Source organism: Salmo salar, chromosome 02, assembly GCF_965601325.2.
Source record: "Salmo salar chromosome 02, fSalSal1, whole genome shotgun sequence".
In the NCBI taxonomy this organism is placed as follows: Eukaryota; Metazoa; Chordata; class Actinopteri; order Salmoniformes; family Salmonidae; genus Salmo; species Salmo salar.
Window position 1 is genome coordinate 71,260,291 of NC_138292.1, and position 25,704 is coordinate 71,285,994.

The 25,704-nt window shown below is 42.4% G+C and overlaps 1 protein-coding gene across 1 annotated transcript; it reads left to right on the forward strand.

The window, feature by feature from the left end:
• The first annotated feature begins 599 nt into the window (after positions 1–599).
• LOC145862446 (uncharacterized) lies at positions 600–19,246 on the forward strand. Its single transcript, XM_082966655.1, has 9 exons — positions 600–670; positions 3,111–3,455; positions 3,618–3,830; positions 4,198–4,527; positions 15,722–15,976; positions 16,210–16,476; positions 16,568–16,655; positions 16,749–16,788; positions 16,912–19,246. The coding sequence occupies exons 1-9, from the start codon at positions 619–621 to the stop codon at positions 18,127–18,129; spliced, it is 2,808 nt and encodes a 935-aa protein (XP_082822781.1). The 5' UTR covers positions 600–618; the 3' UTR covers positions 18,130–19,246.
• The last annotated feature ends 6,458 nt before the right edge of the window (positions 19,247–25,704 follow it).

Genomic DNA, 25,704 nt, shown 5'->3' on the forward strand with positions numbered 1-25,704 from the left:
TCTTGTTATGTTTTGAGCTGTGTTTTGGTTGTTCCATCAGGGCCAGTATTCATAGTGTCTCAGTGTAGGAGTGTTGATCTACATAGTGATGAGATGATTATCCAGAGTAAAAAAGACATGCAAACAAACACTGCAACACTGTGTGTGTGTGTGTGATGGTTAATCTTTAGGCTGCTGTACAGCTTGACGGACCGTAGAGGTTTGAACATTTATCCTCCTATATTTAGAGTTCTGAGAATAAAACGGCTTCAGAACAATCAATGTAGAAATTTGTGTTTACAGTTCTACAGATCTGTTCAATAAGTTATTGTTTTTATTAATGTGGTGATGAAATTATTTTTGCATTATACAGCATATCATCTTAAATAGACAGATGTAGACAGACATGCAACACGTCACACACATTACATACATAGTGCAATAGACTTACAGACAGTATTCACATAGACAACCATATAGAACAATACCACACAACACTATGAGCCTGGTTCATTTTCAGTAATTAGGCCCTGTACCCCATTTACAGTTTATACTTCAATGTATCAGGTGGAGTTATTCACCAGCTATAGAGTGAGTTGTTGTTTATGTTTCTAAGCCTGCAGGGTGGGAGATGCAACAATGGCCTTGAGAACAGCAGGAAGTGTGTTGGTCTTTCTCTGGTCTGTAGCAGGTATGGTCTCATTCTTATCTTTTAGTTGCTCTGTAGTCAAATTACATACATTTCTAAAAGGATAAGAATCATTTTATTTTGCTGTGTTCTGTTAGGCATCTCCACCTCACTTTAAATAGTTATCTTTCACACCTCACTGAGTGATGCTTATCTGTGGTTTCCATTCACATTCAACTCAGCAACTATGGCAATGTAATGGTCGTCGTGTATAGTAGACCAAGGCGCAGCGGGTTGAGTGCTCATTTTAACATTTAGTAGAACACTTAAATGACAAAACAAGAAAACAAACGAATGCACAGTATTGCAGGCTATACACAGCAGTGCAAAAACAACTTCCCACCAATCCCATGACAAAAACACCCCTCTTAAATAAGACCTTCAATTAGAAGCAATGAAGAGCAGCTGCTTCCAATTGAAGGTCAACCCCATCAACTAAACATAGAAATAGAAAGACTAGAACATAGAAATATACTAACAGAACATTAACCAAAACCCCGGAACACTCTAAACAAACACCCCTCTACATAAACACATATCCCAACAAACCCCGAACCACATAAAACAAACACCCCCTGCCACGTCCTGACCAAACTACAATAACAAATAACCCCTTTACTGGTCAGAACGTGACAGGCAACTATGACAACAATGAGGACAAACCCTGCTCAGCTTGAAATTGGTCCATCTAAAGGTGAAAAACAAAATGCACAACCCTCCACAGAGTTAGTCATATGTTCACACGACCCTTTGTACTGTAAAACAAATTGCACCCCTTCCCCCTCATAGAGTCAACTCAAATTAATGTTTACAACAACAAATAACAATAAATGTAGCGACTTGGGGTAATGCTGTGTTCAATTGGTTGTAATCTTGGACTGAGCAGACCTTCCCATACAATTCCGATAACTCCATGAAATACATAATTCTACCATTCCAATTTACAATATAATTTAAAAACAAAATACAATTTTCAAACTTTTTTCCAATAAATACAGGTATTTTATCAACCAGCACATTTGAGTTAAACCATAATATTTGTTATATTTGTTCTATCTTTTCTGGGGGATGAAATTGAAATTGTAACCAGCTCTGCAATGCTTGTTTGAAAAAGACAGATACTTTGAAGGTTTCATTTTAAATTCATCAAAAGTTAGACATGGCAATCTGCACAAAGACAAAAAGGCCATTTATAAACAAGGGATGAGCTTTTCTTAGTAATTTATTTGAGAACCGTTTGGGTTCAAGTAAAACTTTTGTGTAAGTGAAGCTTTTAGAGACTTTTAGTGCTTTTATATTTAATAATCTCAACCCACCCTGTGTTGTTATAAATGTGAAACTTCGCCACTTCAGCATGTTTAAGTGGCACAGTTAATTCCACGCAGAGTTATTGGCCAGAAGGTTGAGGGTTCACCGACCATCACGGACGAGCTCACTCTCCCTGCCTGTTTCTTTACACTACGATCAGAGCCAGCTGCAGACAATGATCAGCTAGGGGGAAAATGAGTTTTTCAACATTTGATGCCATATTTGTATGTACAGTATATAAAATAGCATGTAACAAATTTTCCACCAACAGGTTTCTGTGCCAATGCACCACACCACCAATAAACAAAAGTCTAATGACTTGGAGCACTTCAATACCATGGTTTCCGTTTTTAAAACCACAATCAATACTCGATCTCAATCTGGACAAACAGAAAATACATCCCTCACTACCTTGTAGGCCTACCCAGTATTGAAGGTTTGACAATCTCTGAATGTCATTAAACTTGGTGTTTTGTGACAGATTTCTCTTTCCATTCATTAAATGGCTGCTGCACAGTTTGGATTGATTTGGTCAGTTAAAAAAAATAAACAGAGTTATTTAAAAGTGACCAGGATTGTTGTTTTAAAGGATTGCACAATAAAGTCGGGGACTTATTTCCATTGTGGTCCCTATGTTTTACATAAATACATTTATAATTACAGAGATACAGACACATTACATAGATAGAGACTGTCACGGCTGTCTGAAGGAGCGGACCAAAATGCAGCGTGTTCGTAGTTCCACATATTTATTAAACGTGAAACTGAATGCATTACACTTAAATACTAGAAACCACAAACACAACAAACCGTGACGCAGAGAGGACAACACACTACTCAAAAGATAATAACCCAAGATAAAATAAACACCCAGGCTAATTGAAGTTTTACGGTAGGCCAGGCTTCACAAGCTATTGTTGCATGGCACACCTTGATCTGTTGTCTCTCGATCTGTCCCTTAGTCTGGCTTAATTCTGATACCATTGTTTTGCGTGACTGTTTCAGTGGTACTGGGTCAGGATGGCTGGAGTGTGACTATCTGTGTCAACTCAGCAACTATGGAACAAAGTGTTAATGTGAGTCAAAAGACCTTGAACTTAATGTAACGTCCTTGTGATGTCTAACTGTGTTTCAGTTGTACTGGGTCAGAATGGCTGGAGTGTTACATATACCACTCAGAGTATTTGTGCCTTGAAGGGGTCAACAGTGGAGCTGTCCTGCTCTTACACATATCCCAGTGGTACAGTCACAACTACCTTCTGGTTCACTAAAATGGAGACTAGTGTAGAACCTGAAAATCTAGGTCAGGACCCAGATTATGCAGGTCGTCTGGAGTATCATGGGGATAAGAAGAATGATCACACACTGAGAATCACAGACCTGAGAGAGAGAGACTCAGCTACGTACAAGTTCAGATTTACAACAGATCAGACTGGAGGGAAATATACTGGAAGTCCTGGAGTCACTCTGTCTGTCACGGGTACAGTTACATTCAATATATTTAAACTGTTGAATTCCAATTAGTCCAGGAAAATTGTCTTGGTTTGTATTTATGTCTGTATAACATAGGATTTCTTCCATCTTTGTATTAGAGAGATAAGTCAGTGATAAAGGGATTTACAGTGATATTGTTTTTCTCCAGATCTTCAGGTGAAGGTGACTGGTGGACATCAGGATAAGACACTGACCTGTATCAGCACCTGTACTCTGACTGGTAACCACACCTACATCTGGTACAAGAACGGACACAATGTAAAGGAGGACACTTCCAGCCTCTACTCAGACAACTTTAGTGATGCAGACAGTTACTCCTGTGCTGTAAATGGCCACAAGGACCTCCCTGCTCCAGCATTGTGTGAGTGATGACATTTTAATAGACATTTCTTATGAATACAATGTTGTTTAAGGTTGTGAGACTTATGTACATTTTTCAATGAATATTGATCAATATTCAATAATTATGTTATTTTTTCACTTCTGTAAACTATTCAATTTGTTTTTTACTTTTACAACATCAGTGTGTAGTAGTAGATACTGTAATTAAATATTTATAGATTTATATAAGGTGTTCTGTTGTCATCAGTGTGTAGTAGTAGATACTGTAATTAAATAGTTATAGATTTAAATAAGGTGTTCTGTTGTCATCAGTGTGTAGTAGTAGACACTGTAATTAAAGATTTATAGACATATATAAGGTGTTCTTTTGTCTTCTTGTGTTTCAGGTAAGAATTGTTGGATTGTGAATTACACCCATCAGAGTATCTGTGCATTGAAGGGGTCAACAGTGGACATATCCTGCTCTTACACATATCCCAGTAATCATGAGATCAAAACAGCTTTCTGGTTTACTAAATGGGAGTCTGGTAAGGATGCTGAAGATCTGAGCTCAGCGCCAGGGTATGAGGGTCATATAGAGTACCTTGGGGATAAGAAGAGTGACTGTACCCTGAGAATTACAGACCTGAGATTGAGTGACTCTGCTGGGTACAGGTTCAGATTCATAACATCTGGAAAAAAGTTTGCTGGCTCACCTGTCTCCCTGACTGTCACAGGTAATCTGTCACACATCTCACATCTATTACTGTAATTACCTTATTAAGGGCAGTAATACAGGCACAGTAGTGGTATGTAACAGAAAAATAATAAATCTTCTATTTCACATCAGAGGACATACACTACACGGCCAAAAGTATTTTGACCCGAGTTCGTCAAACATCTCATTTCAAAATCATGGCCATTAATATGGAGTTGGTCCTCCCCTTTGCTGAGATAACAGCCTCCACCCCTCTGGGAAGGCTTTCCACTAGATGTTGGAACATTGCTTCCATTCAGCCACAACAGCATTAGTGAGGTCGGCACTGTTGTTGGGCAATTAGGCCTGGCTCACAGTCTGCGTTCCAATTCATCCCAAAGGTGTTCGATGGGGTTGAGATCAGGGCTATGTGCAGGCCAGTCAATTTCTTCCAGACAGATCTCGACAAACCATTTCTGTATGGACCTTGCTTTGTGCACAGGGGCATTGTCAGGCTGAAACAGGAAAGGGCCTTCCCCAAACTGTTGCCACAAAGATGGAAACACAGAATCGTCTCAATATCATTGTGAGCTGTAGCTTTAAGATTTCCCTTCACTGGAACTAAGGAGCCTAGCCCGAACCATGAAAAACAGACCAAGACCATTATTCCTCCTCCACCAAACTTTACAATTGGCACTATGTATTTAGGCAGGTAGCGTTCACCTGGCATCCGCCAAACCCAGATTCGTCCTTCGAACTGCCAGATGGTGAAGTGTGATTCTACCTTTCAGAGAACGAGTTTCCATTGGTCCAGAGTCCAATGGCGGCGAGCTTTACAAATCAAAATCAAATCACATTTTATTGGTCACATACACATGGTTAGCAGATGTTAATGCGAGTGTAGCAAAATGTTTGTGCTTCTAGTTCCAACAATGCAGTAATATCTAACAAGCAATCTAAAAGATTCACAACAACTCCCTTAAACACACAAATGTAAGGGATGAATAAGAATATGTACATATAAATAAATGGATGAGCGATGGCCGTTCGTCATAGGCAAGATGCAGTAGATGGTATAGAATACAGTATATACATATGAGATGAGTAATGTAGGATATGTAAACATTATTAAAGTGCCATTATTTAAAGTCACTGGTGATACCTTTATTAAGTCCATTTATTAAAGTGGCTAGAGATTGAGGCTGTTTAACAGTCTGATGGCCTTGATATAGAAGCTGTTTTTCAGTCTCTCAATCCCAGCTTTAATGCACCTGTACTGACCTCACCTTCTGGATGATAGCGGGTTGAACAGGCAGTGGCTCGGGTGGTTGTTGTCCTTGATGATCTTTTTGGTCTCCCTGTAACATCGGGTGCTGTAGGTGTCCTGGAGGGCAGGTAGTTTGCTCCTGGTGATGGTTGAGCTGAATGCACTACCCTCTGGAGAGCCTTGTGGTTGAGGGCGGTTCACTTGCCGTACCAGGCGGTGAAACAGCCCAACAGGATGCTCTCGATTGAAAATCTGAGTGTTTTAGGTGACAAGCCAAATTTCTTTAGCCTCCTGAGGATGAAGAGGCACTGTTGCGCCTTCTTCACCACGCTGTCTGTGTGGGTGGACCATTTCAGTTTGTTGCTAATCAAGCCTACCACTGTAGTGTTGTCTGCAAACTTGATGATTGAGTTAGAAGCGTGCATGGCCACGCAGTCATGGGTGAACAGGGAGTACAGGAGAGGGCTGAGAACACACCCTTGTAGGGCCCCAGTGTTAATGGGCGGCAGGGTAGCCTAGTGGTTAGAGCTTTGGACTTGTAACCAAAAGGTTGCAAGACCATATCCCTGAGCTGACAAGGTAAAAATCTGTTGTTCTGCACCTGAACAAGGCAGTTAGCCCACTGTTCCTAGGCTATCATTGAAAATAAGAATTTGTTCTTTACTAGTTAAATAAAGATAAAATAAAAAGGATCAGCGGGGTGGAGATATTGTTTTCTACCTTCACCACCTGGGGGCGGCCCTTCAGAAAGTCCAGGACCCGTGATTGACTGTAGACCCTACCACATATGTCTCGTGTTTGAGCCGTTGAATTGCGACTCTACTTTGTCCCTATACTGACGCTTTGCTTGTTTGATTGCCTTGCAGAGGGAATAGCTGCACTGTTTGTATTCGGTCATGTTTCCGGTCACCTTGCCATGGTTAAAAGCGGTGGTTCACGCTTTCATCTTTGCGTGAATGCTGCCATCAATCCATGGTTTCTGGTTAGGAAACGTTTTAACCTGTTATGGCTAGGGGGCAGTATTTTCACGGCTGGATAAAAAACGTACCCGATTTAATCTGGTTACTACTCCTGCCCAGTAACTAGAATATGCATATAATTATTGGCTTTGGATAGAAAACACTCCAAAGTTTCTAAAACTGTTTGAATGGTGTCTGTGAGTATAAGAGAACTCAAATGGCAGGTCAAAACCTGAGAGATTCCTTTACAGGAAGTGGCCTGTCTGACCATTTCTTGAACTTCTTTGCCATCTCTATCTTTTACAAAGGATCTCTGCTCTAACGTGACACTTCCTACGTCTTCCATGGGCGCTCAGAGCCCGGGAAAAACCTGAATGTCGTCATCCCAGCCCCAGGCTGAAACACATTATCGCCTTTCTCAAGTGGCCGATCAAGGGACTGTGGGTTTAGACGCGTGCCCTGGCCGCCCCCGTCTTTGTGATTTTTCCTCTGTTTGCCGAAAAGGAGATTCCCGGTCGGAATATTATCGCTTTTTTACGAGATAAATTGCATAAAAATTGATTTTAAACAGCGGTTGACATGCTTCGAAGTACGGTAATGGAATATTTAGAATTTTTTTGTCACGAATTGCGCCATGCGCACGACCCTGATTTACCATTTCGGATAGTGTCTGGGACGCACGAACAAAACGCCGCTATTCGGATATAACGATGGATTATTTTGGACCAAACCAACATTTGTTATTGAAGTAGCAGTCCTGGGAGTGCATTCTGACGAAGACAACAAAAGGTAATCAAACTTTTATAATAGTAAATCTGATTTTGGTGAAGGCTAAACTTGCCGGGTGTCTAAATAGCTAGCCCGTGATGGCTGGGCTATGTACTTAGAATATTGCAAAATGTGCTTTCACCAAAAAGCTATTTTAAAATCGGACATATCGAGTGCATAGAGGAGTTCTGTATCTATAATTCTTAAAATAATTGTTATGCTTTTTGTGAACGTTTATCGTGAGTAATTTAGTAAATTGTTAGCAAATTCCCCGGAAGTTTGCGGGGGGTATGCTAGTTCTGAACATCACATGCTAATGTAAAAAGCTGTTTTTTGATATAAATATGAACTTGATTGAACAAAACATGCATGTATTGTATAACATAATGTCCTAGGTGTGTCATCTGATGAAGATCATCAAAGGTTAGTGCTGCATTTAGCTGTCTTCTGGGTTTTTGTGACATTATATGCTAGCTTGAAAAATGGGTGTCTGATTATTTCTGGCTTGGTACTCTGCTGACATAATCTAATGTTTTGCTTTCGCTGTAAAGCCTTTTTGAAATCGGACAGTGTGGTTAAATAAAGGAGAGTCTTGTCTTTAAAATGCTGTGAAATAGTCATATGTTTAAAAAATTGAAGTTTTTGTATTTTTGAGGAATTTGTCATTCGCGCCACGCCTATCATTGGATATTGGAGCAGGTGTTCCGCTAGCGGAACGTCTAGATGTAAGAGGTTGTAAGGGCTGTCTTCAGGAAAGGACCAAAATGCAGCAGAGTTAGTATTCATCCTTCAATTTAATTGGAAAGAACACTATACAAAAACAAAAACAAGGAAACTGACAGCCAACAGTCCTGTCAGGTGCAACCACACTAAACAAGAAACAATTACCCACAAAACCCAAAGGAAAAACATGCTCCTTATGTGTGACTCCCAATCAGCAGCAACGAGCTTCAGCTGCGCCTGATTGGGAGCCACACACACGGCCCAAAACAAAGAAATACCAAAACATAGAAAAAGGCACATAGAACGCCCACCCAATGTAACACCCTGGCCTAACCAAAATAAAGAACAAAAAAAAAAACTCTATGGCCAGGGCGTTACAGTACCCCCCCCCCCCAAAGGTGCGGACTCCGGCCGCAAAACCTGACTCTGAAGGGGAGGGTCCGGGTGGGCCTTCTTACGGCGGCGGCTCAGGTGCGGGACGTGGCCTCTGCTCCACCCTTGACGTCGCCCTCTTAGGTGGCGCACCTGGCCGCGCCGAAGGTCTGGTGGGCGACGCTGACTGCGCCCGGCTGGCGGGCGGCAATGGCTGCGCCCGGCTGGCGGGCGACCCTGGTTGCGCCCGGCTGGCGACCGGCGATGGTTGCGCCCGGCTGGCGGGCGACCCTGGTTGCGCCCGGCTGGCGGGCGTCCCTGGCGGCGCCCGGCTGGTGGGCGTCCCTGGCGGCGCCCGGCTGGCGGGCATCCCTGGCGGCTCCGACGGCACTGACCCAGGATTCACCAGGCTGGGGAGACATGATGGATGCCTGGCCCTGGGCACAGGCACAGGACTCACCAGGCTGGGGAGACATGAGAGAGGCCTGGCCCTAGGCGTAGGCACAGGACTCACCGAGCTGGCGGGCGTCCCTGGCCACTCTGGCAGTTCAGGGCAGTCTGGCCACTCTGGCAGTTCAGGGCAGTCTGGCCACTCTGGCAGTTCAGGGCAGTCTGGCAGTTCAGGGCAGTCTGGCCACTCTGGCAGTTCAGGGCAGTCTGGCCACTCCGGCAGTTCAGGGCAGTCTGGCCACTCTGGCAGTTCAGGGCAGTCTGGCCACTCCGGCAGTTCAGGGCAGTCTGGCCACTCCGGCAGTTCAGCGCAGTCTGGCCACTCCGGCAGTTCAGCGCAGTCTGGCCACTCCGGCAGCTCAGCGCAGTCTGGCCACTCCGGCAGTTCAGCGCAGTCTGACCTCTCTGGCGACTGTTGACTGGCGGGCAGCTCTGACGACTGTTGACTGGCGGGCAGCTCTGACGACTGTAGACTGGCGGGCAGCTCTGACGACTGTTGACTGGCGGGCAGCTCTGACGACTGTTGACTGGCGGGCAGCTCTGACGACTGTTGACTGGCGGGCAGCTCTGACGACTGTTGACTGGCGGGCAGCTCTGGACAGGTGAGACCCACTGGAGGCCTAGTCCTGGGAGGTGGCACAGGACGGACCAGGATGGGGAGACCCACTGGAGGCCTAGTCCTGGGAGGTGGCACAGGATTGACCAGGATGGCGAGACCCACTGGAGGCCTGGTCCTGGGAGGTGGCACAGGATGGACCAGGATGGGGAGACCCACTGGAGGCCTGGTCCGAGGAGGAGGCACAGGATAAACCGGGCTGTGGGGGAGCACTGGAGTTCTGGTACGGACACTCTTTACCCATACTCCAGGCTGAATGCCCACTTTGGCCCGGCACGGGCGGAGAGCAGGCATTGGGCGAACTGGACCCTCCCAGCGCTCTGGAGACACAGTGCGCAACGCCGGCGCAGGATAACCTGGACCGAGGAGGCGCACTGGAGAACAGACGCGCTGAGCTGGCACCATCCGCCCTGGCTCGATGCCTGCACTCGCATGGCACTTGCGGGGGGCTGGTATGTAGCGCACCGGGCTTTGAACGCGCACTGGGGACACCGTGCGCTCCACAGCATAACACGGTGTATTACCAGTACCACGCTGCTTCCGGTAAGCACGGGGAGTTGGCTTAGGTCTACCACCTGACTCTGCCAATCTCCCCGTGTGCCCCCCCCCAAAAAAATTGTGGGGCTGCCTCCCGTGTCCGTTGCGCTCCCTTGCCTCGTACCAGCGCCTCTCAGCTCTCGCCGCCTCGATCTCCCACTGCGGGAGGCGATACTCCCCAGCTTGAGCCCATGGTTCACCTTCGTCCAGTAATTCCTCCCATCTCCAGGAATCCTGAACGATCCTCTCCATCTTCTCCAAAGTCCAGGAGTCCTTCTCCTGGTGCCTCTCCTTCCTCTGCTGCTTGGTCCGTTTTCGGTGGGTAATTCTGTAAGGGCTGTCTTCAGGAAAGGACCAAAATGCAGCAGAGTTAGTATTCATCCTTCAATTTAATTGGAAAGAACACTATACAAAAACAAAAACAAGGAAACTGACAGCCAACAGTCCTGTTAGGAAAATACTCTAAACAGAAACAATTACCCACAAAACCCAAAGGAAAAACATGCTCCTTATGTGTGACTCCCAATCAGCAGCAACGAGCTTCAGCTGTGCCTGATTGGGAGCCACACACACGGCCCAAAACAAAGAAATACCAAAACATAGAAAAAGGAACATAGAACGCCCACCCAATGTAACACCCTGGCCTAACCAAAATAAAGAACAAAAAACCCCTCTCTATGGCCAGGGCGTTACAGAGGTTAACCCCTGTGCGGCCTCCGTCCCGTATGCGGGATGGACATCCAGCAAAAAATCATATCGCCATTAGCATAACAAAATTTAATTAAAAAAAAAAAAACATTTTTTTTTCTAATTAAATGGTTTTATAGATACACCTCTCCTGAATCGAACCACATTGTCAGATTTCAAAAAGGCTTTACAGCAAAAGCAAAACATTAGATTATGTTAGAGGAGTATATCGTAAAAGTAGCCACATAGCCATTTCCGACCAACCACATGCCTCACAAATAACCAAAAAACAGCTAAATGCAGCACTAACCTTTGACAATCTTCATCAGATGACACACCTAGGACATCATGTTACACAATACATGCATTCTTTTGTTCGATAAAGTTCATATTTATATATAAAAACAGCATTTTACATCGGTGCGTAACATTGACTAACTATTTTCCCTCAAATGCATCCGATGAAACAGAGCTACAATTTACTAAATTACTATTCGAAAACATTTTTAAAATGTAATATTGTCATTCTAAGATTTATAGATGAATATCTCTTGAAAGCACCTGTAATGCCAGATTTAAAAATAACTTTACTGGGTAATCACACTATGCGATAAAAGGGGATGCGATACTCAAAACAATAGGCTAGCAATAGCAATAGGCTAGCCATCTTGGAATAATCGCATATCACATCTAGTCTTGTATACTATTGTCAAAAATCCCTTACCTTTGGTTGTCTTCATCAGAAAGCACTTCCAGGAATGCCGGGTCCACAACAAATGTATTTTAGTTCGAAAAAATGACTCCTTTATGTTCCAAGAGCTTGTTCTTGTTAGCGCGTCTGAAGGCTGATCCAAATGCTTCGTCGGCCACGGGACAGCCATTTCGAGAAAATGCATTTTTTTCCCATTTAGGTTCGTTCAAACATGTCAAACGTTGTATAACATAAATCTTCAGGGCGTTTTTCAACAAGAGAGCCAATAAGATTCGAGGGGGACGATTGCATTGTGATTCAAAACGTTTTGAAAGGGGAGGGTAACCAGGGGCGCCGGCGTCATAATGGTGATGGCCCTCTCCATGTGACCACGTTCCACAGCGTCTCATTCATTCAGTTTTAACAGTCGAAGGCTCAAACCAATTTGTGAAGACTGGGGACATCTAGTGGAAGCAATAGGAAGTGCTCAATGAACCATAGCTCACGGTGTGATTAACCTCTATGGGCTAGGTGGGACGCTTGCCCACCTACTCAACAGCCAGTTGAATCCTGTGGCGCGTTATTCAAATCCTTAGATATGCTATTACTTAAATTTTTAAAAAATATGACTATTTTACACCAGTTTAAAGATAAGACTCTCGTTAATCTAACCACACTGTCCGATTTCAAAAAGGCTTTACAACGAAAGCAAAACATTAGATTATGTCAGCAGAGTACCCAGCCAGAAATAATCAGACACCCATTTTTCAAGCTAGCATATAATGTCACATAAACCCAAACCACAGCTAAATGTAGCACTAACCTTTGATGATCTTCATCAGATGACAACCCTAGGACATTATGTTATACAATACATGCATGTTTTGTTCAATCAAGTTCATATTTATATCAAAAACCAGCTTTTTACATTAGCATGTGACTAGCATGTGACTAGCATTCCCACCGAACACTGCCGGTGAATTTACTAAATTACTCACGATAAACGTTCACAAAAAGCATAACAATTATTTTAAGAATTATAGATACAGAACTCCTCTATGCACTCGATATGTCCGATTTTAAAATAGCTTTTCGGTGAAAGCACATTTTGCAATATTCTCAGTAGATAGCCCGGCATCACAGGGCTAGCTATTTAGACACCCAGCAGGTTTAGCACTCATCAAAGTCAGATTTACTATAAGAAAAATGTTCTTACCTTTGTTGTCTTCGTCAGAATGCACTCCCAGGACTTCTACTTCAATAACAAATGTTGGTTTGGTCCAAAATAATCCATCGTTATATCCAAACAGCGGCGTTTTGTTTGTGCGTTCTAGACACTATCCTAAAGGCTAAATAAGGGTGACGAGCATGGCGCAATTCGTGACAAAAGAATTCTAAATATTCCCTTACCGTACTTCGAGGCATGTCAACCGCTGTTTAAAATCGATTTTTATGCCATTTTTCTCATAAAAAAAGCGACAATATTCAGACCGGGAATCTGCGTTTAGATAAACAGACAAAGGAAAACAAAGCATTCGGTTGACGCGGGCACGCGCCTAAGCCCATAGTACTCTGAGTGGCCACTTGCCAAAAGCGATAAAGTGTTTCAGCCAGAGCCTGCCTCGATATCGTTCAACGTTTTCCCGGGCTCTGAGACCCTATGGACGACGTAGGAAGTGTCACGTTATTGCACAGATCCTGAGTCTTCAAAAAAAGAGCCAAGATGAAACACTACTTCTCAGACAGGCCACTTCCTGCTTGAAATCTTCTCAGGTTTTGGCCTGCCATAGGAGTTCTGTTATACTCACAGACACCATTCAAACAGTTTTAGAAACTTTAGGGTGTTTTCTATCCAAAGCCAATAATTATATGCATATTCTAGTTACTGGGCAGGTGTAGTAACCAGATTATATCGGGTACGTTTTTTATCCAGCCGTGCAAATACTGCCCCCTATCCCCAACAGGTTAATAGGCAACGTGATGAAGTTGAGTTCGCAATTCAGAATTCCACTTCCTGTTTCCATCTGTCTCGGGGTTTTGACTGCCATATGAGTTCTGTTATAGTCACAGACACCATTCAAACAGTTTTAGAAACTTTAGGGTGTTTTCTATCCACAAGTATTAATTATATGCATATCCTAGCTTCTGAGTTTGAGTAGGAGGCCGTTTAAAATGGGCACGAATTATTTTCAAAAATCGCTTTAGCGCCCCCTATCCTAGGGGAACGCCAAGAGGTTAATAGTCACAGTGGGTACGACATCTCTGATGCACTTGCTAATAAACTCACTCACCGAGTCAGCATATACATCAATATTATTGTCTGATGCTATCCGGAACATATCCCAGTCCACGTGATCGAAGCAATCTTGAAGCGTGGAATACGATTGGTCAGACCAGCGTTGAATAGACCTGAGTATGGGCGTTTCCTGTTTTAGTTTCTGTTTATAGGCTGGGAGCAACAAAATGGAGTCATGGTCAGATTTGCCGAAGGCATGTCGGGGGAGGGCTTTGTATGCATCGCGGAAGTTAGAGTAGCAATGATCCAGAATGCTACCAGCTCGAGTCGCGCAGTCAATATGCTGATAGAATTTAGGAAGGCTTGTTATCAGTCCCGTGTGGCTCAGTTGGTAGAGCATGGTGTTTGCAACGTCAGGGTTGTGGGTTTGATTCTCACGGGGGACCAGTACGGAGAAAAAAAATAATGTATGAAATGTATGCATTCACTACTGTAAGTCGCTCTGGATAAGAGTGTCTGCTAAATGACTAAAATGTAAAAATGTTATCAGGTTAGCTTTGTTAAAATCCCCAGCTACAATAAATGCAGCCTCGGGATGTATGGTTTCCAGTTTACATAGAGTCCAGTGAAGTTCTTTCAGGGCCGACGAGGTATCTGCTTGGCCGGGGATATACATGGATGTGACTATAATCGAAGAGAATTCTCTTGGAAGATAATGCGGTCGGCATTTGATTGTAAGGAATTCTAGGTCAGGTGAACAAAAGCACTTGAGTTTCTGTATGCTGTTATGAATACACCACGAGTCGTTAATCATAAGTCATACACCCCCTCCATTCTTCTTGCCAGAGAGATGTTTGTTTCTGTCGGCGCGATGCATGAAGAAACCGGGTGGCTGTATCGACTCTGACAACGTATCCCGAGTGAGCCATGTTTCCGTGAAACAGAGAATGTTACAATCTCTGATGTCTCTCTGGAAGGCAACTCGTGCCCTAATTTCATCCACCTTGTTCTCTAGAGATTGGACATTGGCGAGTAATATGCTCGGAAGCAGTGGATGGTGTGCTCGCCTTCTGAGTCTGACCAGTAGGCCGCTCTGTCTTCCTCTCCTGAGGCGACCACGTTGTTTTGGGTCGGCCTCTAGGATAAGATGGAGGTCCAAAGAAGGGATCTGCTTCGGGAAAGACATATTCCTGGTTGTAATGTTGATTAAGTTGACATCGCTTTTATATGCAATAGTTCTTCCTGGCTGTATGTAATAACACTTGAGATTTTCTTGGCTAACAATGTAAGAAAGAATACATAAAAAACAAATATTTGCATTGTTTTCTAAAGACCTGAAGCGATGTGACCATCTCTGTCGGCGCCATCTTGTGTCGACACTTGGCATAGCTCATGGTGATCTTAGGCTTCTGTGTGCCTGCCATTTTATGAAGCTCTCAACGACCAGTTAGTGTGCTGAAGTTACTTCGGAAGGCAGTTTGGAACTTGGTAGTGAGTGTAGCAACCCAGGACAGATGATTTTAAATTGCTAAGCGCTTCAGCACTTGGCGGTCCCGTTCTGTGAGCTTGTGTGGCCTACCAATTTGCGGCTGAGCCGCTGTTGCTCCTAGATGTTTCCACTTCACAATAACAGCACTTACAGTTGACCGGGCCAGCTCCAGCAGGGCAGAAATTTGACGAACTGACTTGTTGGAAAAGTGGCATCCTATGACGGTGATACGTTTAAAGTCACTGAGCTCTTCACTAAGGCCATTCTACTGCCAATGTTTGTCTATGGGGAATGCATGGCTTTGTGCTCGATTTTACACACCTGCCAGAAACGGGTGTGGCTGAATAGCTGGATCCACTAATTTGAAAGGGTGTCCACATACTTTTTAATATATTGTGTATTTGGGAGTATATTAATGATTTGCTTCCTTTAACTCCAGATGTTGTGTTGGAGATGGATCCTACATCTGTGTCAGAGAGGGAGAATGTCACACTGACATGTAGAACCAAATGTACACTGGACCCCATCACAATCTACAGTTGGTATAAGAATGGACAACCTATACCAAACAGCAACACCTACTCTCCTGTCTATATCCTATTCTCAGTCAGCAGTGAGGATACAGGCAGATACTCCTGTGCTGTAGAAGGCCATGAGGATCTCCCCTCTGCTGAAGAGACTCTCATTGTGAGATGTAAGTACATGGGGTTTAAATCATTCGTTTTGGTATATTAACATTGTAAATATTTTTGATCTATCTCCAGTTGTATTCTTTATTAACATTATTTTAATTTTTCTCAATTTAATTATTTCAATCTTGTAAAATGCGCTGGTGTACTTTATTTGCTAAATCTAATGTCTCCAGAAAGCCAAGATAATATATAATATAACCAAGATGTTAATGTCTTTTTAATGGTCCTTTATCAGATGGCCCAAAGAACACCTCGGTGTCAGTCAGTCCCTCTGGTGAAATAGTGGAGGGCAGTTCAGTGAATCTGACCTGCAGCAGTGACGCCAACCCACCTGTGGACAAATACACCTGGTACAAGACAAAATACAAGAAAATGGCAATGAGACATTCTGGACAGAGATACACCATCCATAATATCAGCTCTGAAGACAGAGAGGGATACTACTGTGAGGCTCTGAACATTATAGGGAGAGAGACTATTCCTGTCCATATTAATGTTATATGTAAGTATGACACATTCGGTCTATTTTTTGTGCTCTGAACTTTACAGATTTCATTCTGACATCATGTATTTATAAACTCATGACCCTGCAGCAATGTTTCCCTGGGTTCCTGTGGTGGGGGTGGGGGCTGTCCTGACTGCTGGAGCTCTTCTAGTCACCATCTACTACACTCGGCAGAGGTGGGTTTTTCATTTACATTTTCTGTTTTAGTAACATATCAACTTCCACTAGAGGTCAGTAGAGAGCAGAACTCACTCTGTCCGTCATTACAGGAGACACACAGGAGGAAGTGATGCCACAGCAGACACACAGGTAATAATGTCAACAACCAAAGTTATTTCAATCCTAATACCATAGACAGTAAGCAAATTAATTTACATAAAAATGTTAGAGGGAGTGGTTCGTAAAGTGCTCATTCAGTGTGTCTTCTTTCAGATTAAGGGACTCCCCTGTGACACAGCCCCTCAGAAAGATGCTGAGCCCTCCGACTATGAGAACGGGAGAGAACCACCACAGAACCTGGACAGTGACACAGCCCCTCAGATAGATGCTGAGCACTCCGATTATGAGAACTGGAGTGAACCACCACAGAACCTGGACAGTGACACAGCACCTCAGATAGATGCTGAGCCCTCCGATTATGAGAACTGGAGCGAACCACCACAGAACCTGGACAGTGACACAGCCCCTCAGATAGATGCTGAGCACTCCGATTATGAGAACTGGAGTGAACCACCACAGAACCTGGACTGTGACACAGCACCTCAGATAGATGCTGAGCCCTCCGATTATGAGAACTGGAGCGAACCACCACAGAACCTGGACAGTGACACAGCCCCTCAGATAGATGCTGAGCCCTCCGATTATGAGAACTGGAGCGAACCACCACAGAACCTGGACAGTTTCACAGCCCCTCAGATAGATGCTGAGCCCTCCGATTATGAGAACTGGAGTGAACCACCACAGAACCTGGACTGTGACACAGCACCTCAGATAGATGCTGAGCCCTCCGATTATGAGAACTGGAGTGAACCACCACAGAACCTGGACAGTGACACAGCACCTCAGATAGATGCTGAGCCCTCCGATTATGAGAACTGGAGCGAACCACCACAGAACCTGGACAGTGACACAGCCCCTCAGATAGATGCTGAGCACTCCGATTATGAGAACTGGAGTGAACCACCACAGAACCTGGACTGTGACACAGCACCTCAGATAGATGCTGAGCCCTCCGATTATGAGAACTGGAGCGAACCACCACAGAACCTGGACAGTGACACAGCCCCTCAGATAGATGCTGAGCCCTCCGATTATGAGAACTGGAGCGAACCACCACAGAACCTGGACAGTTTCACAGCCCCTCAGATAGATGCTGAGCCCTCCGATTATGAGAACTGGAGTGAACCACCACAGAACCTGGACTGTGACACAGCACCTCAGATAGATGCTGAGCCCTCCGATTATGAGAACTGGAGTGAACCACCACAGAACCTGGACTGTGACACAGCCCCTCAGATAGATGCTGAGCCCTCCGATTATGAGAACTGGAGCGAACCACCACAGAACCTGGACAGTGACACAGCCCCTCAGATAGATGCTGAGCCCTCCGATTATGAGAACTGGAGTGAACCACCACAGAACCTGGACTGAAAAGAACCAACACAGAACCTGGACTGAAGAGAACCAACAAAGAACCTGCCTGAAGAGAACCACCACAGAACCTGGACTGAAGAGAACCCCCACAGAACCTGGACTGAAGAGAACCACCACAGAACCTGGACTGAAGAGAACCCCCACAGAACCTGGACTGAAGAGAACCACCACATAACCTGGACTGAAGAGAACCACCACATAACCTGGACTGAACAGAACCATCACAGATCCTGGACTGAAGAGAACCACCACAGTACCTGGACTGAGGAGAACCATCACAGATCCTGGACTGAACAGAACCATCACAGATCCTGGACCGAAGAGAACCACCAACATTGAACCTGGACTGAAAATTATCACCAAACAACCTGGACTGATGGTTCCAATACAAAACTAGTCCTTACACCTCTATTCTATACTTGCCATATCTAGAAGTTTTTCCAGACCATGAACTTTAACTTTTGAGTAAATGCTGGAATATATATTTTCCTTTCTTATAATGATAATTATGTATATTGATGATAAATGAGATGGGTTATATTTTTCAAATTCCATATTTTTTATGATTTAAATAGCCTACTTTTCTTGAGTACCAATCTGTTTATTATCTATAGTTTAAGATTGTATTTCTGATCTTTATCTATGGGATTTTGCCAGATACAGATGTTTTATAACATCAATAGTCCTACTTTCCTCAGCAACTAATATAGATAATATTGATAACAGCTTTTTAATATTTTGAGATCTTGGGTCAAGTTTCTCCTGAAGTGGTTGATGATGATTTACTTTGTATTGCTGTCAGATATTATTACTAATTTTATAATACGTAATACCATGTTGTTCAGTGTCATGATATATTTTTTATATAAATAGATGTAATCAGTACATTACATACATTTAAACATTTGCAGTTTTTACTTTGTATTGCTGTCAGACATTATTTCATATTTTAAATGAATTATTATTTTATTTTAGGTTATACCATATTGTTCATTTTACATTACATGTTTACCTTTGCAGTTTATACAGGATAAACATCATATCAGCTTCATGTTGTAAATAAGCTAAAAGTTTAAGACAATAAATACATTCATCAGTTGATGAACTATTAATACATTGATTCATAACTATTTCCTCTCTGCTGTTGTATCTTGTATTTCTGCCTATTGGACACATGATGTCACCATTGAACAGATCAACACACAGCAATGTTCCTCACCAGTTACATTCACCAGTTACATTCAGCTGTTTGTTAACCTGTTAGGGCTAGGGGGCAGTATTGACACGGCTGGATAAAAAACATACCCGATTTAATCTGGTTACCACTCCTACCCAGTAACTAGAATATGCATATACTTATTACATATTAATAGAAAACACCCTAAATTTTCTAAAACTGTTTGAATGGTGTCTGTGAGTATAACAGAACTCAAATGGCAGGTCAAAACCTGAGAGATTCATTTACAGGAAGTGGCCTGTCTGACCGATTCTTGAACTTCTTTTCCATCTCTATCATTTACTAAGGATCTCTGCTCTAACGTGACACTTCCCACGTCGTCCATAGGCGCTCAGAGCCTGGGAAAAAACAGAATGTCGTCATTCCAGCCCCAGGCTGAAACACATTATCGCCTTTCTCAAGTGGCCGATCAAGGGACACTGGGCTTAGGCGCGTGACCCGACCGCCCCCGCCTTTGGGATCTTTTCCTCTGTTTGCCGAAAAGGAGATTCCCTGTCGGAATATTATCGCTTTTCTACGAGAAAAATGTGGTAAAAATTGATTTTAAACAGCGGTTGACATGCTTCGAAGTACGGTAATGGAATATTTAGAATTTTATTTTCACGAATTGCGCCATGCGCGCGACACTTCTTTACTATTTCGGATAGTGTCTGGAACGCACGAACAAAACGCCGCTATTCGGATATAACGATGGATTATTTTGGACCAAACCAACATTTGTTATTGAAGTAGCAGTCCTGGGTGTGCATTCTGACGAAGACAACAAAAGGTAATCAAACTTTTATAATAGTAAATATGATTATGGTGAGTGCTAAACTTGCCGGGTGTCTAAATAGCGAGCCCGTGATGCCTGGGCTATGTACTTAGAATATTGCAAAATGTGCTTTCACCAAAAAGCTATTTTAAAATCGGACATATCGAGTGCATAGAGGAGGTCTGTATCTATAATTCTTAAAATAATTGTTATGCTTTTTGTGAACGTTTATCGTGAGTAATTTAGTAAAATGTTAGCGAATTCCCCGGAAGTTTGCGGGGGGTATGCTAGTTCTGAACGTCACATGCTAATGTAAAAAGCTGTTTTTTGATATAAATATGAACTTGATTGAACAAAACATGCATGTATTGTATAACATAATGTCCTAGGGTTGTCATCTGATGAAGATCATCAAAGGTGAGTGCTGCATTTAGCTGTCTTCTGGGTTTTGGTGACATTATATGCTGGCTTGAAAAATGGGTGTCTGATTATTTCTGGCTTGGTACTCTGCTGACATAATCTAATGTTTTGCTTTCGTTGTAAAGCCTTTTTGAAATCGGACAGTGTGGTTAGATTAACGAGAGTCTTGTCTTTAACCTGTTAGGGCTAGGGGGCAGTATTTGCACGGCTGGATAAAAAAAATGTACCCGATTTAATCTGGTTACTAATCCTACCCAGTAACTAGAATATGCATATACTTATTATATATGGATAGAAAACAATCTAAAGTTTCTAAAACTGTTTGAATGGTGTCTGTGAGTATAACAGAACTCATTTGGCAGGCAAAACCCTGAGACATTTTCTGACAGGAAGTGGATACTTGATGTGTTGTATTACCTTTAAACCTATCCCATTGAAAAACACAGGGGCTGAGGAATATTTTGGCACTTCCTATTGCTTCCACTAGATGTCACCAGCCTTTACAAAGTGTTTTGAGTCTTCTGGAGGGAGATCTGACCGAACAAGAGCCATGGAACGATGATGGCACATTAGACACCTGGCGCGCGAGTTCATGTTGGGTACCCTCGTTCCAATACGTTATAAAAGAGTTTGCATTCGTCCACCTTGAATATTATTCATGTTCTGGTTAACCTGTTAGGGCTAGGGGGCAGCATTTGCACGTCTGGATAAAAAAAATGTACCCGATTTAATCTGGTTACTAATCCTACCCAGTAACTAGAATATGCATATACTTATTATATATGGATAGAAAACACTCTAAAGTTTCTAAAACTGTTTGAATGGTGTCTGTGAGTATAACAGAACTCATTTGGCAGGCAAAACCCTGAGACATTTTCTGACAGGAAGTGGATACCTGATGTGTTGTATTGACTTTAAACCTATCCCATTGAAAAACACAGGGGCTGAGGAATATTTTGGCACTTCCTATTGCTTCCACTAGATGTCACCAGCCTTTACAAAGTGTTTTGAGTCTTCTGGAGGGAGATCTGACCGAACAAGAGCCATGGAACGATGATGTCCCATTAGACACCTGGCGCGCGAGTTCATGTTGGGTACCCTCGTTCCAATACGTTATAAAAGAGTATGCATTCGTCCACCTTGAATATTATTCATGTTCTGGTTAAAAAAGGCCCTAATGATTCATGCTATACAACGTTTGACATGTTTGAACGAACGTAAATATATTTTTTCCCCTCGTTCATGAAGTGAAGTCCGGCGGGCTTAGATCATGTGCTAACAAGACGGAGATTTTTGGACATAAATGATGAGCTTTTTTGAACAAAACTACATTCGTTATGGACCTGTGATACCTGGAAGTGACATCTGATGAAGAGAATCAAAGGTAATGGATTATTTACATAGTATTTTCGATTTTAGATCTCCCCAACATGACGTCTAGTCTGTATCGCAACGCGTATTTTTCTGGGCGCAGTGCTCAGATTATTGCAAAGTGTGATTTCCCAGTAAGGTTATTTTTAAATCTGGCAAGTTGATTGCGTTCAAGAGATGTAAATCTATAATTCTTTAAATGACAATATAATATTTTACCAATGTTTTCTAATTTTAATGATTTAATTTGTGGTGTTGACTTGACTGCCGGTTATTGGAGGGAAACGATTTCCTCAACATCAATGCCATAGTAAAACGCTGTTTTTGGATATAAATATGAACTTGATAGAACTAAAAATGCATGCATTGTCTAACATAATGTCCTAGGAGTGTCATCTGATGGAGATTGTAAAAGGTTAGTGCATCATTTTAGCTGGTTTTATGGTTTTGGTGACCCTGTCTTTGAATTGACAAAACATTACACACAACTCTTGTAAATGTACTGTCCTAACATACTCTAAATTTATGCTTTCGCCGTAAAACCTTTTTGAAATCGTAAAACGTGGTTAGATTAAGGAGATGTTTATCTTTCAAAGGGTGTAAAATAGTTGTATGTTTGAAAAATTTGAATTTTGACATTTATTTGGATTCAAATTTGCCGCTCTTGAAATGCACCTGCTGTTGATGGAGTGCAACACGGGGGGGACGCTAGCGTCCCACCTAGCCCATAGAGGTTAAATAGCTGTAAAATAGTCATATGTTTGAGAAATTGAAGTAATAGGATTTTTAACGTTTTGAAAATCGCGCCACAGGCTGCCAGTGGCTGTTACGTAGGTGGGACGAATTCGTCCCGCCTAGCCCAGAGAGGTTAAAGAATTATAGATTTACATCTCTTGAACGCAATCGACTTGCCAGATTTAAAAATAACCTTACTGGGAAATCACACTTTGCAATAATCTGAGCACTGCGCCCAGAAAAATACGCTTTGCGATACAGACTAACGGCCATGTTGGAGAGATCTAAAATCGAAAATACTATGTAAATAATCCATTACCTTTGATTCTCTTCATCAGATGTCACTTCCAGGTATCACAGGTCCATAACGAATGTAGTTTTGTTAAAAAAAGCTCATCATTTATGTCCAAAAAGCTCCGTGTTGTTAGCACATGATCTAAGCCCGCCGGACTTCACTTCATGAACGAGGGGAAAAAATATATTTACGTTCGTTCAAACATGTCAAACGTTGTATAGCATAAATCATTAGTGCCTTTTTTAACCAGAACATGAATAACATTCAAGGTGGACGAATGCATTGTCTTTTAAAACGTATTGGAACGAGGGTACCCAACATGACCTCGCGCGCCAGAGTCTAATCGGACATCACCGTTGCAAGGCTCTTGTTCGGTCAGATCTCACAGTATAAGACTCAAAACACTTTGTAAAGACTGGTGACATCTAGTGGAAGCCATAGGAAGTGCCAAAACATTAATCAGCCCCTGTGTGTTTCAATGGCATAGGCTTAAAGGTAATTCAACACATCAGGTATCCACTTCCTGTCAGAAAATGTCTCAGGGTTTTGCCTGCCAAATGAGTTCTGTTATACTCACAGACACCATTCAAACAGTTTTAGAAACTTTAGGGTGTTTTCTATCCATATATAATAAGTATATGCATATTCTAGTTACTGGGTAGGATTAGTAACCAGATTAAATCGGGTATGTTTTTTTTATCCAGCCGTGAAAATAGTGCCCCCTAGCCCCAACAGGTTAACGAGAGTCTTATCTTTAAAATGGTGTAAAATAGTCATATTTTGGAAAAATTGAAGTAATAGCATATCTAAGGATTTGAATAACGCGCCACAGGATTCAACTGGCTGCGTCCCACCTAGCCCATAGAGGTTAAATGCTTCTCAATCTTAGTTCAACTGTACTACCCCATCAGAACCCTTTAAAACAATCATTTAGATCTCATGGCTAGAATTCCAGAGTGGTTACATTTCTCCAGCCACTTCTCTCAGCTGTTTATTAAACCAGGTGGCGAAGTGACCGTTTTGTTGTTTTCGAATCCCACAATGTAGTTTTAAATTATATAATAAAAACAAATCCCATGTCATTTTTGTGTAGTTGTGCTTGTAATGTGGAAAACATAAGAACCCTGATCTCAAAGTGAAAACATTGGAAGGAGACCCATAGTAGACTTTTCTCATGAGGAGTAGGGATGTCCTAAAATGTACACCGTATAGCATATTATTTCACATGTGTATTGAAGAGGACCAGTGACATCATGTTAGAATTTAAATGCTTGCTCATTTGCATGATATTAATTATATCTATGTGCTATCATCATATGTACTCTCAAATCAACAAACTGCTATTTCTTCTTTAACTTAAACCCTGAAAGCATGACCTCTGTCATCGTTTTACTTTGTTAAAATATCAGTGCCTTATTGGAGGCCACATTCACTGTTTGACAAAATGGAAGAAAGTGAGAACCAATGGAAGAAGATGAAAGCATGTGGTATATCCATGAGCAAATGTTAATAAACACATGCCACTCATCACATCACATTTGACAAGAAGAAACACATTTAGATAAGTGATAAAACAATTATTATAATATCATGCTTTACAGTATCAATCTCAAAGCCAAGTTAACCTGTTAGGGCTAGGGGGCAGTATTGACACGGCTGGATAAAAAACGTACCCGATTTAATCTGGTTACTACTCCTGCCCAGTAACTAGAATATGCATATAATTATTGGCTTTGGATAGAAAACACTCCAAAGTTTCTAAAACTGTTTGAATGGTGTCTGTGAGTATAACAGAACTCAAATGGCAGGTCAAAACCTGAGAAGATTCTGTACAGGAAGTACCCTGTCTGACAATTTCTTGGCCTTCTTTGTCATCTCTATCCAAAACAAAGGATCTCTGCTGTTACGTGACACTTCCTACGGCTCCAATGGGCTCTCAGAAGGCGGCAAAAAGCTGAATCGTGGCTTTGCAGGCTCTGGCTGAAAAAAAGTAGCGCGTTTGGGTAGTGGCTGGTTACAGTACTGTGAGACTCAGGCGCATGCCCGCGTCGACCGAATGCTTTGTTTTCTTTTGTCTGTTTAGCTAAACGCAGATTCCCGGTCGGAATATTATCGCTTTTTTACGAGAAAAATGGCATAAAAATGGATTTTAAACAGCGGTTGACATGCTTCCAAGTACGGTAATGGAATATTTAGAATTTTTTTGTCACGAATTGCGCCATGCTCGTGACCCTTATTTACACTTCGGATAGTGTCTTGGAACGCACGAACAAAACGCCGCTATTTGGATATAACGATGGATTATTTTGGATCAAACCAACATTTGTTATTGAAGTAGCAGTCCTGGGAGTGCATTCTGACTAAGACAACAAAGGTAATCAAACTTTTGTAATAGTAAATCGGAGTTTGGTCAGGGCTAAACTTGGTCGGTGTCTAAATGGCTAGCCGTGATGGCTGGGCTATCTACTGACTATATTGCAAAATGTGCTTTCACCGAAAAGCTATTTTAAAATCGGACACCTCGATTGCACAAAGGAGTTCTGTATCTATAATTCTTAAAATAATTGTTATGTTATTTGTGAACGTTTATCGTGAGTAATTTAGTAAATTCACCGGAGGTTTGCGGGGGGTATGCTAGTTCTGAACGTCACATGCTAATGTAAAAAGCTGGTTTTTGATATAAATATGAACTTGATTGAACAAAACATGCATGTATTGTATAACATAATGTCCTAGGTGTGTCATCTGATGAAGATCATC

Coding starts and splice junctions, on each gene's coding strand:
- LOC145862446 (XM_082966655.1), top strand. CDS start 619: ATGGCCTTGAGAACAGCAGGAAGTGTGTTGGTCTTTCTCTGGTCTGTA. Junction 3,456..3,617: donor AGTCACTCTGTCTGTCACGG/GTACAGTTACAT, acceptor GTTTTTCTCCAG/ATCTTCAGGTGAAGGTGACT. Junction 16,656..16,748: donor ATCTACTACACTCGGCAGAG/GTGGGTTTTTCA, acceptor CCGTCATTACAG/GAGACACACAGGAGGAAGTG.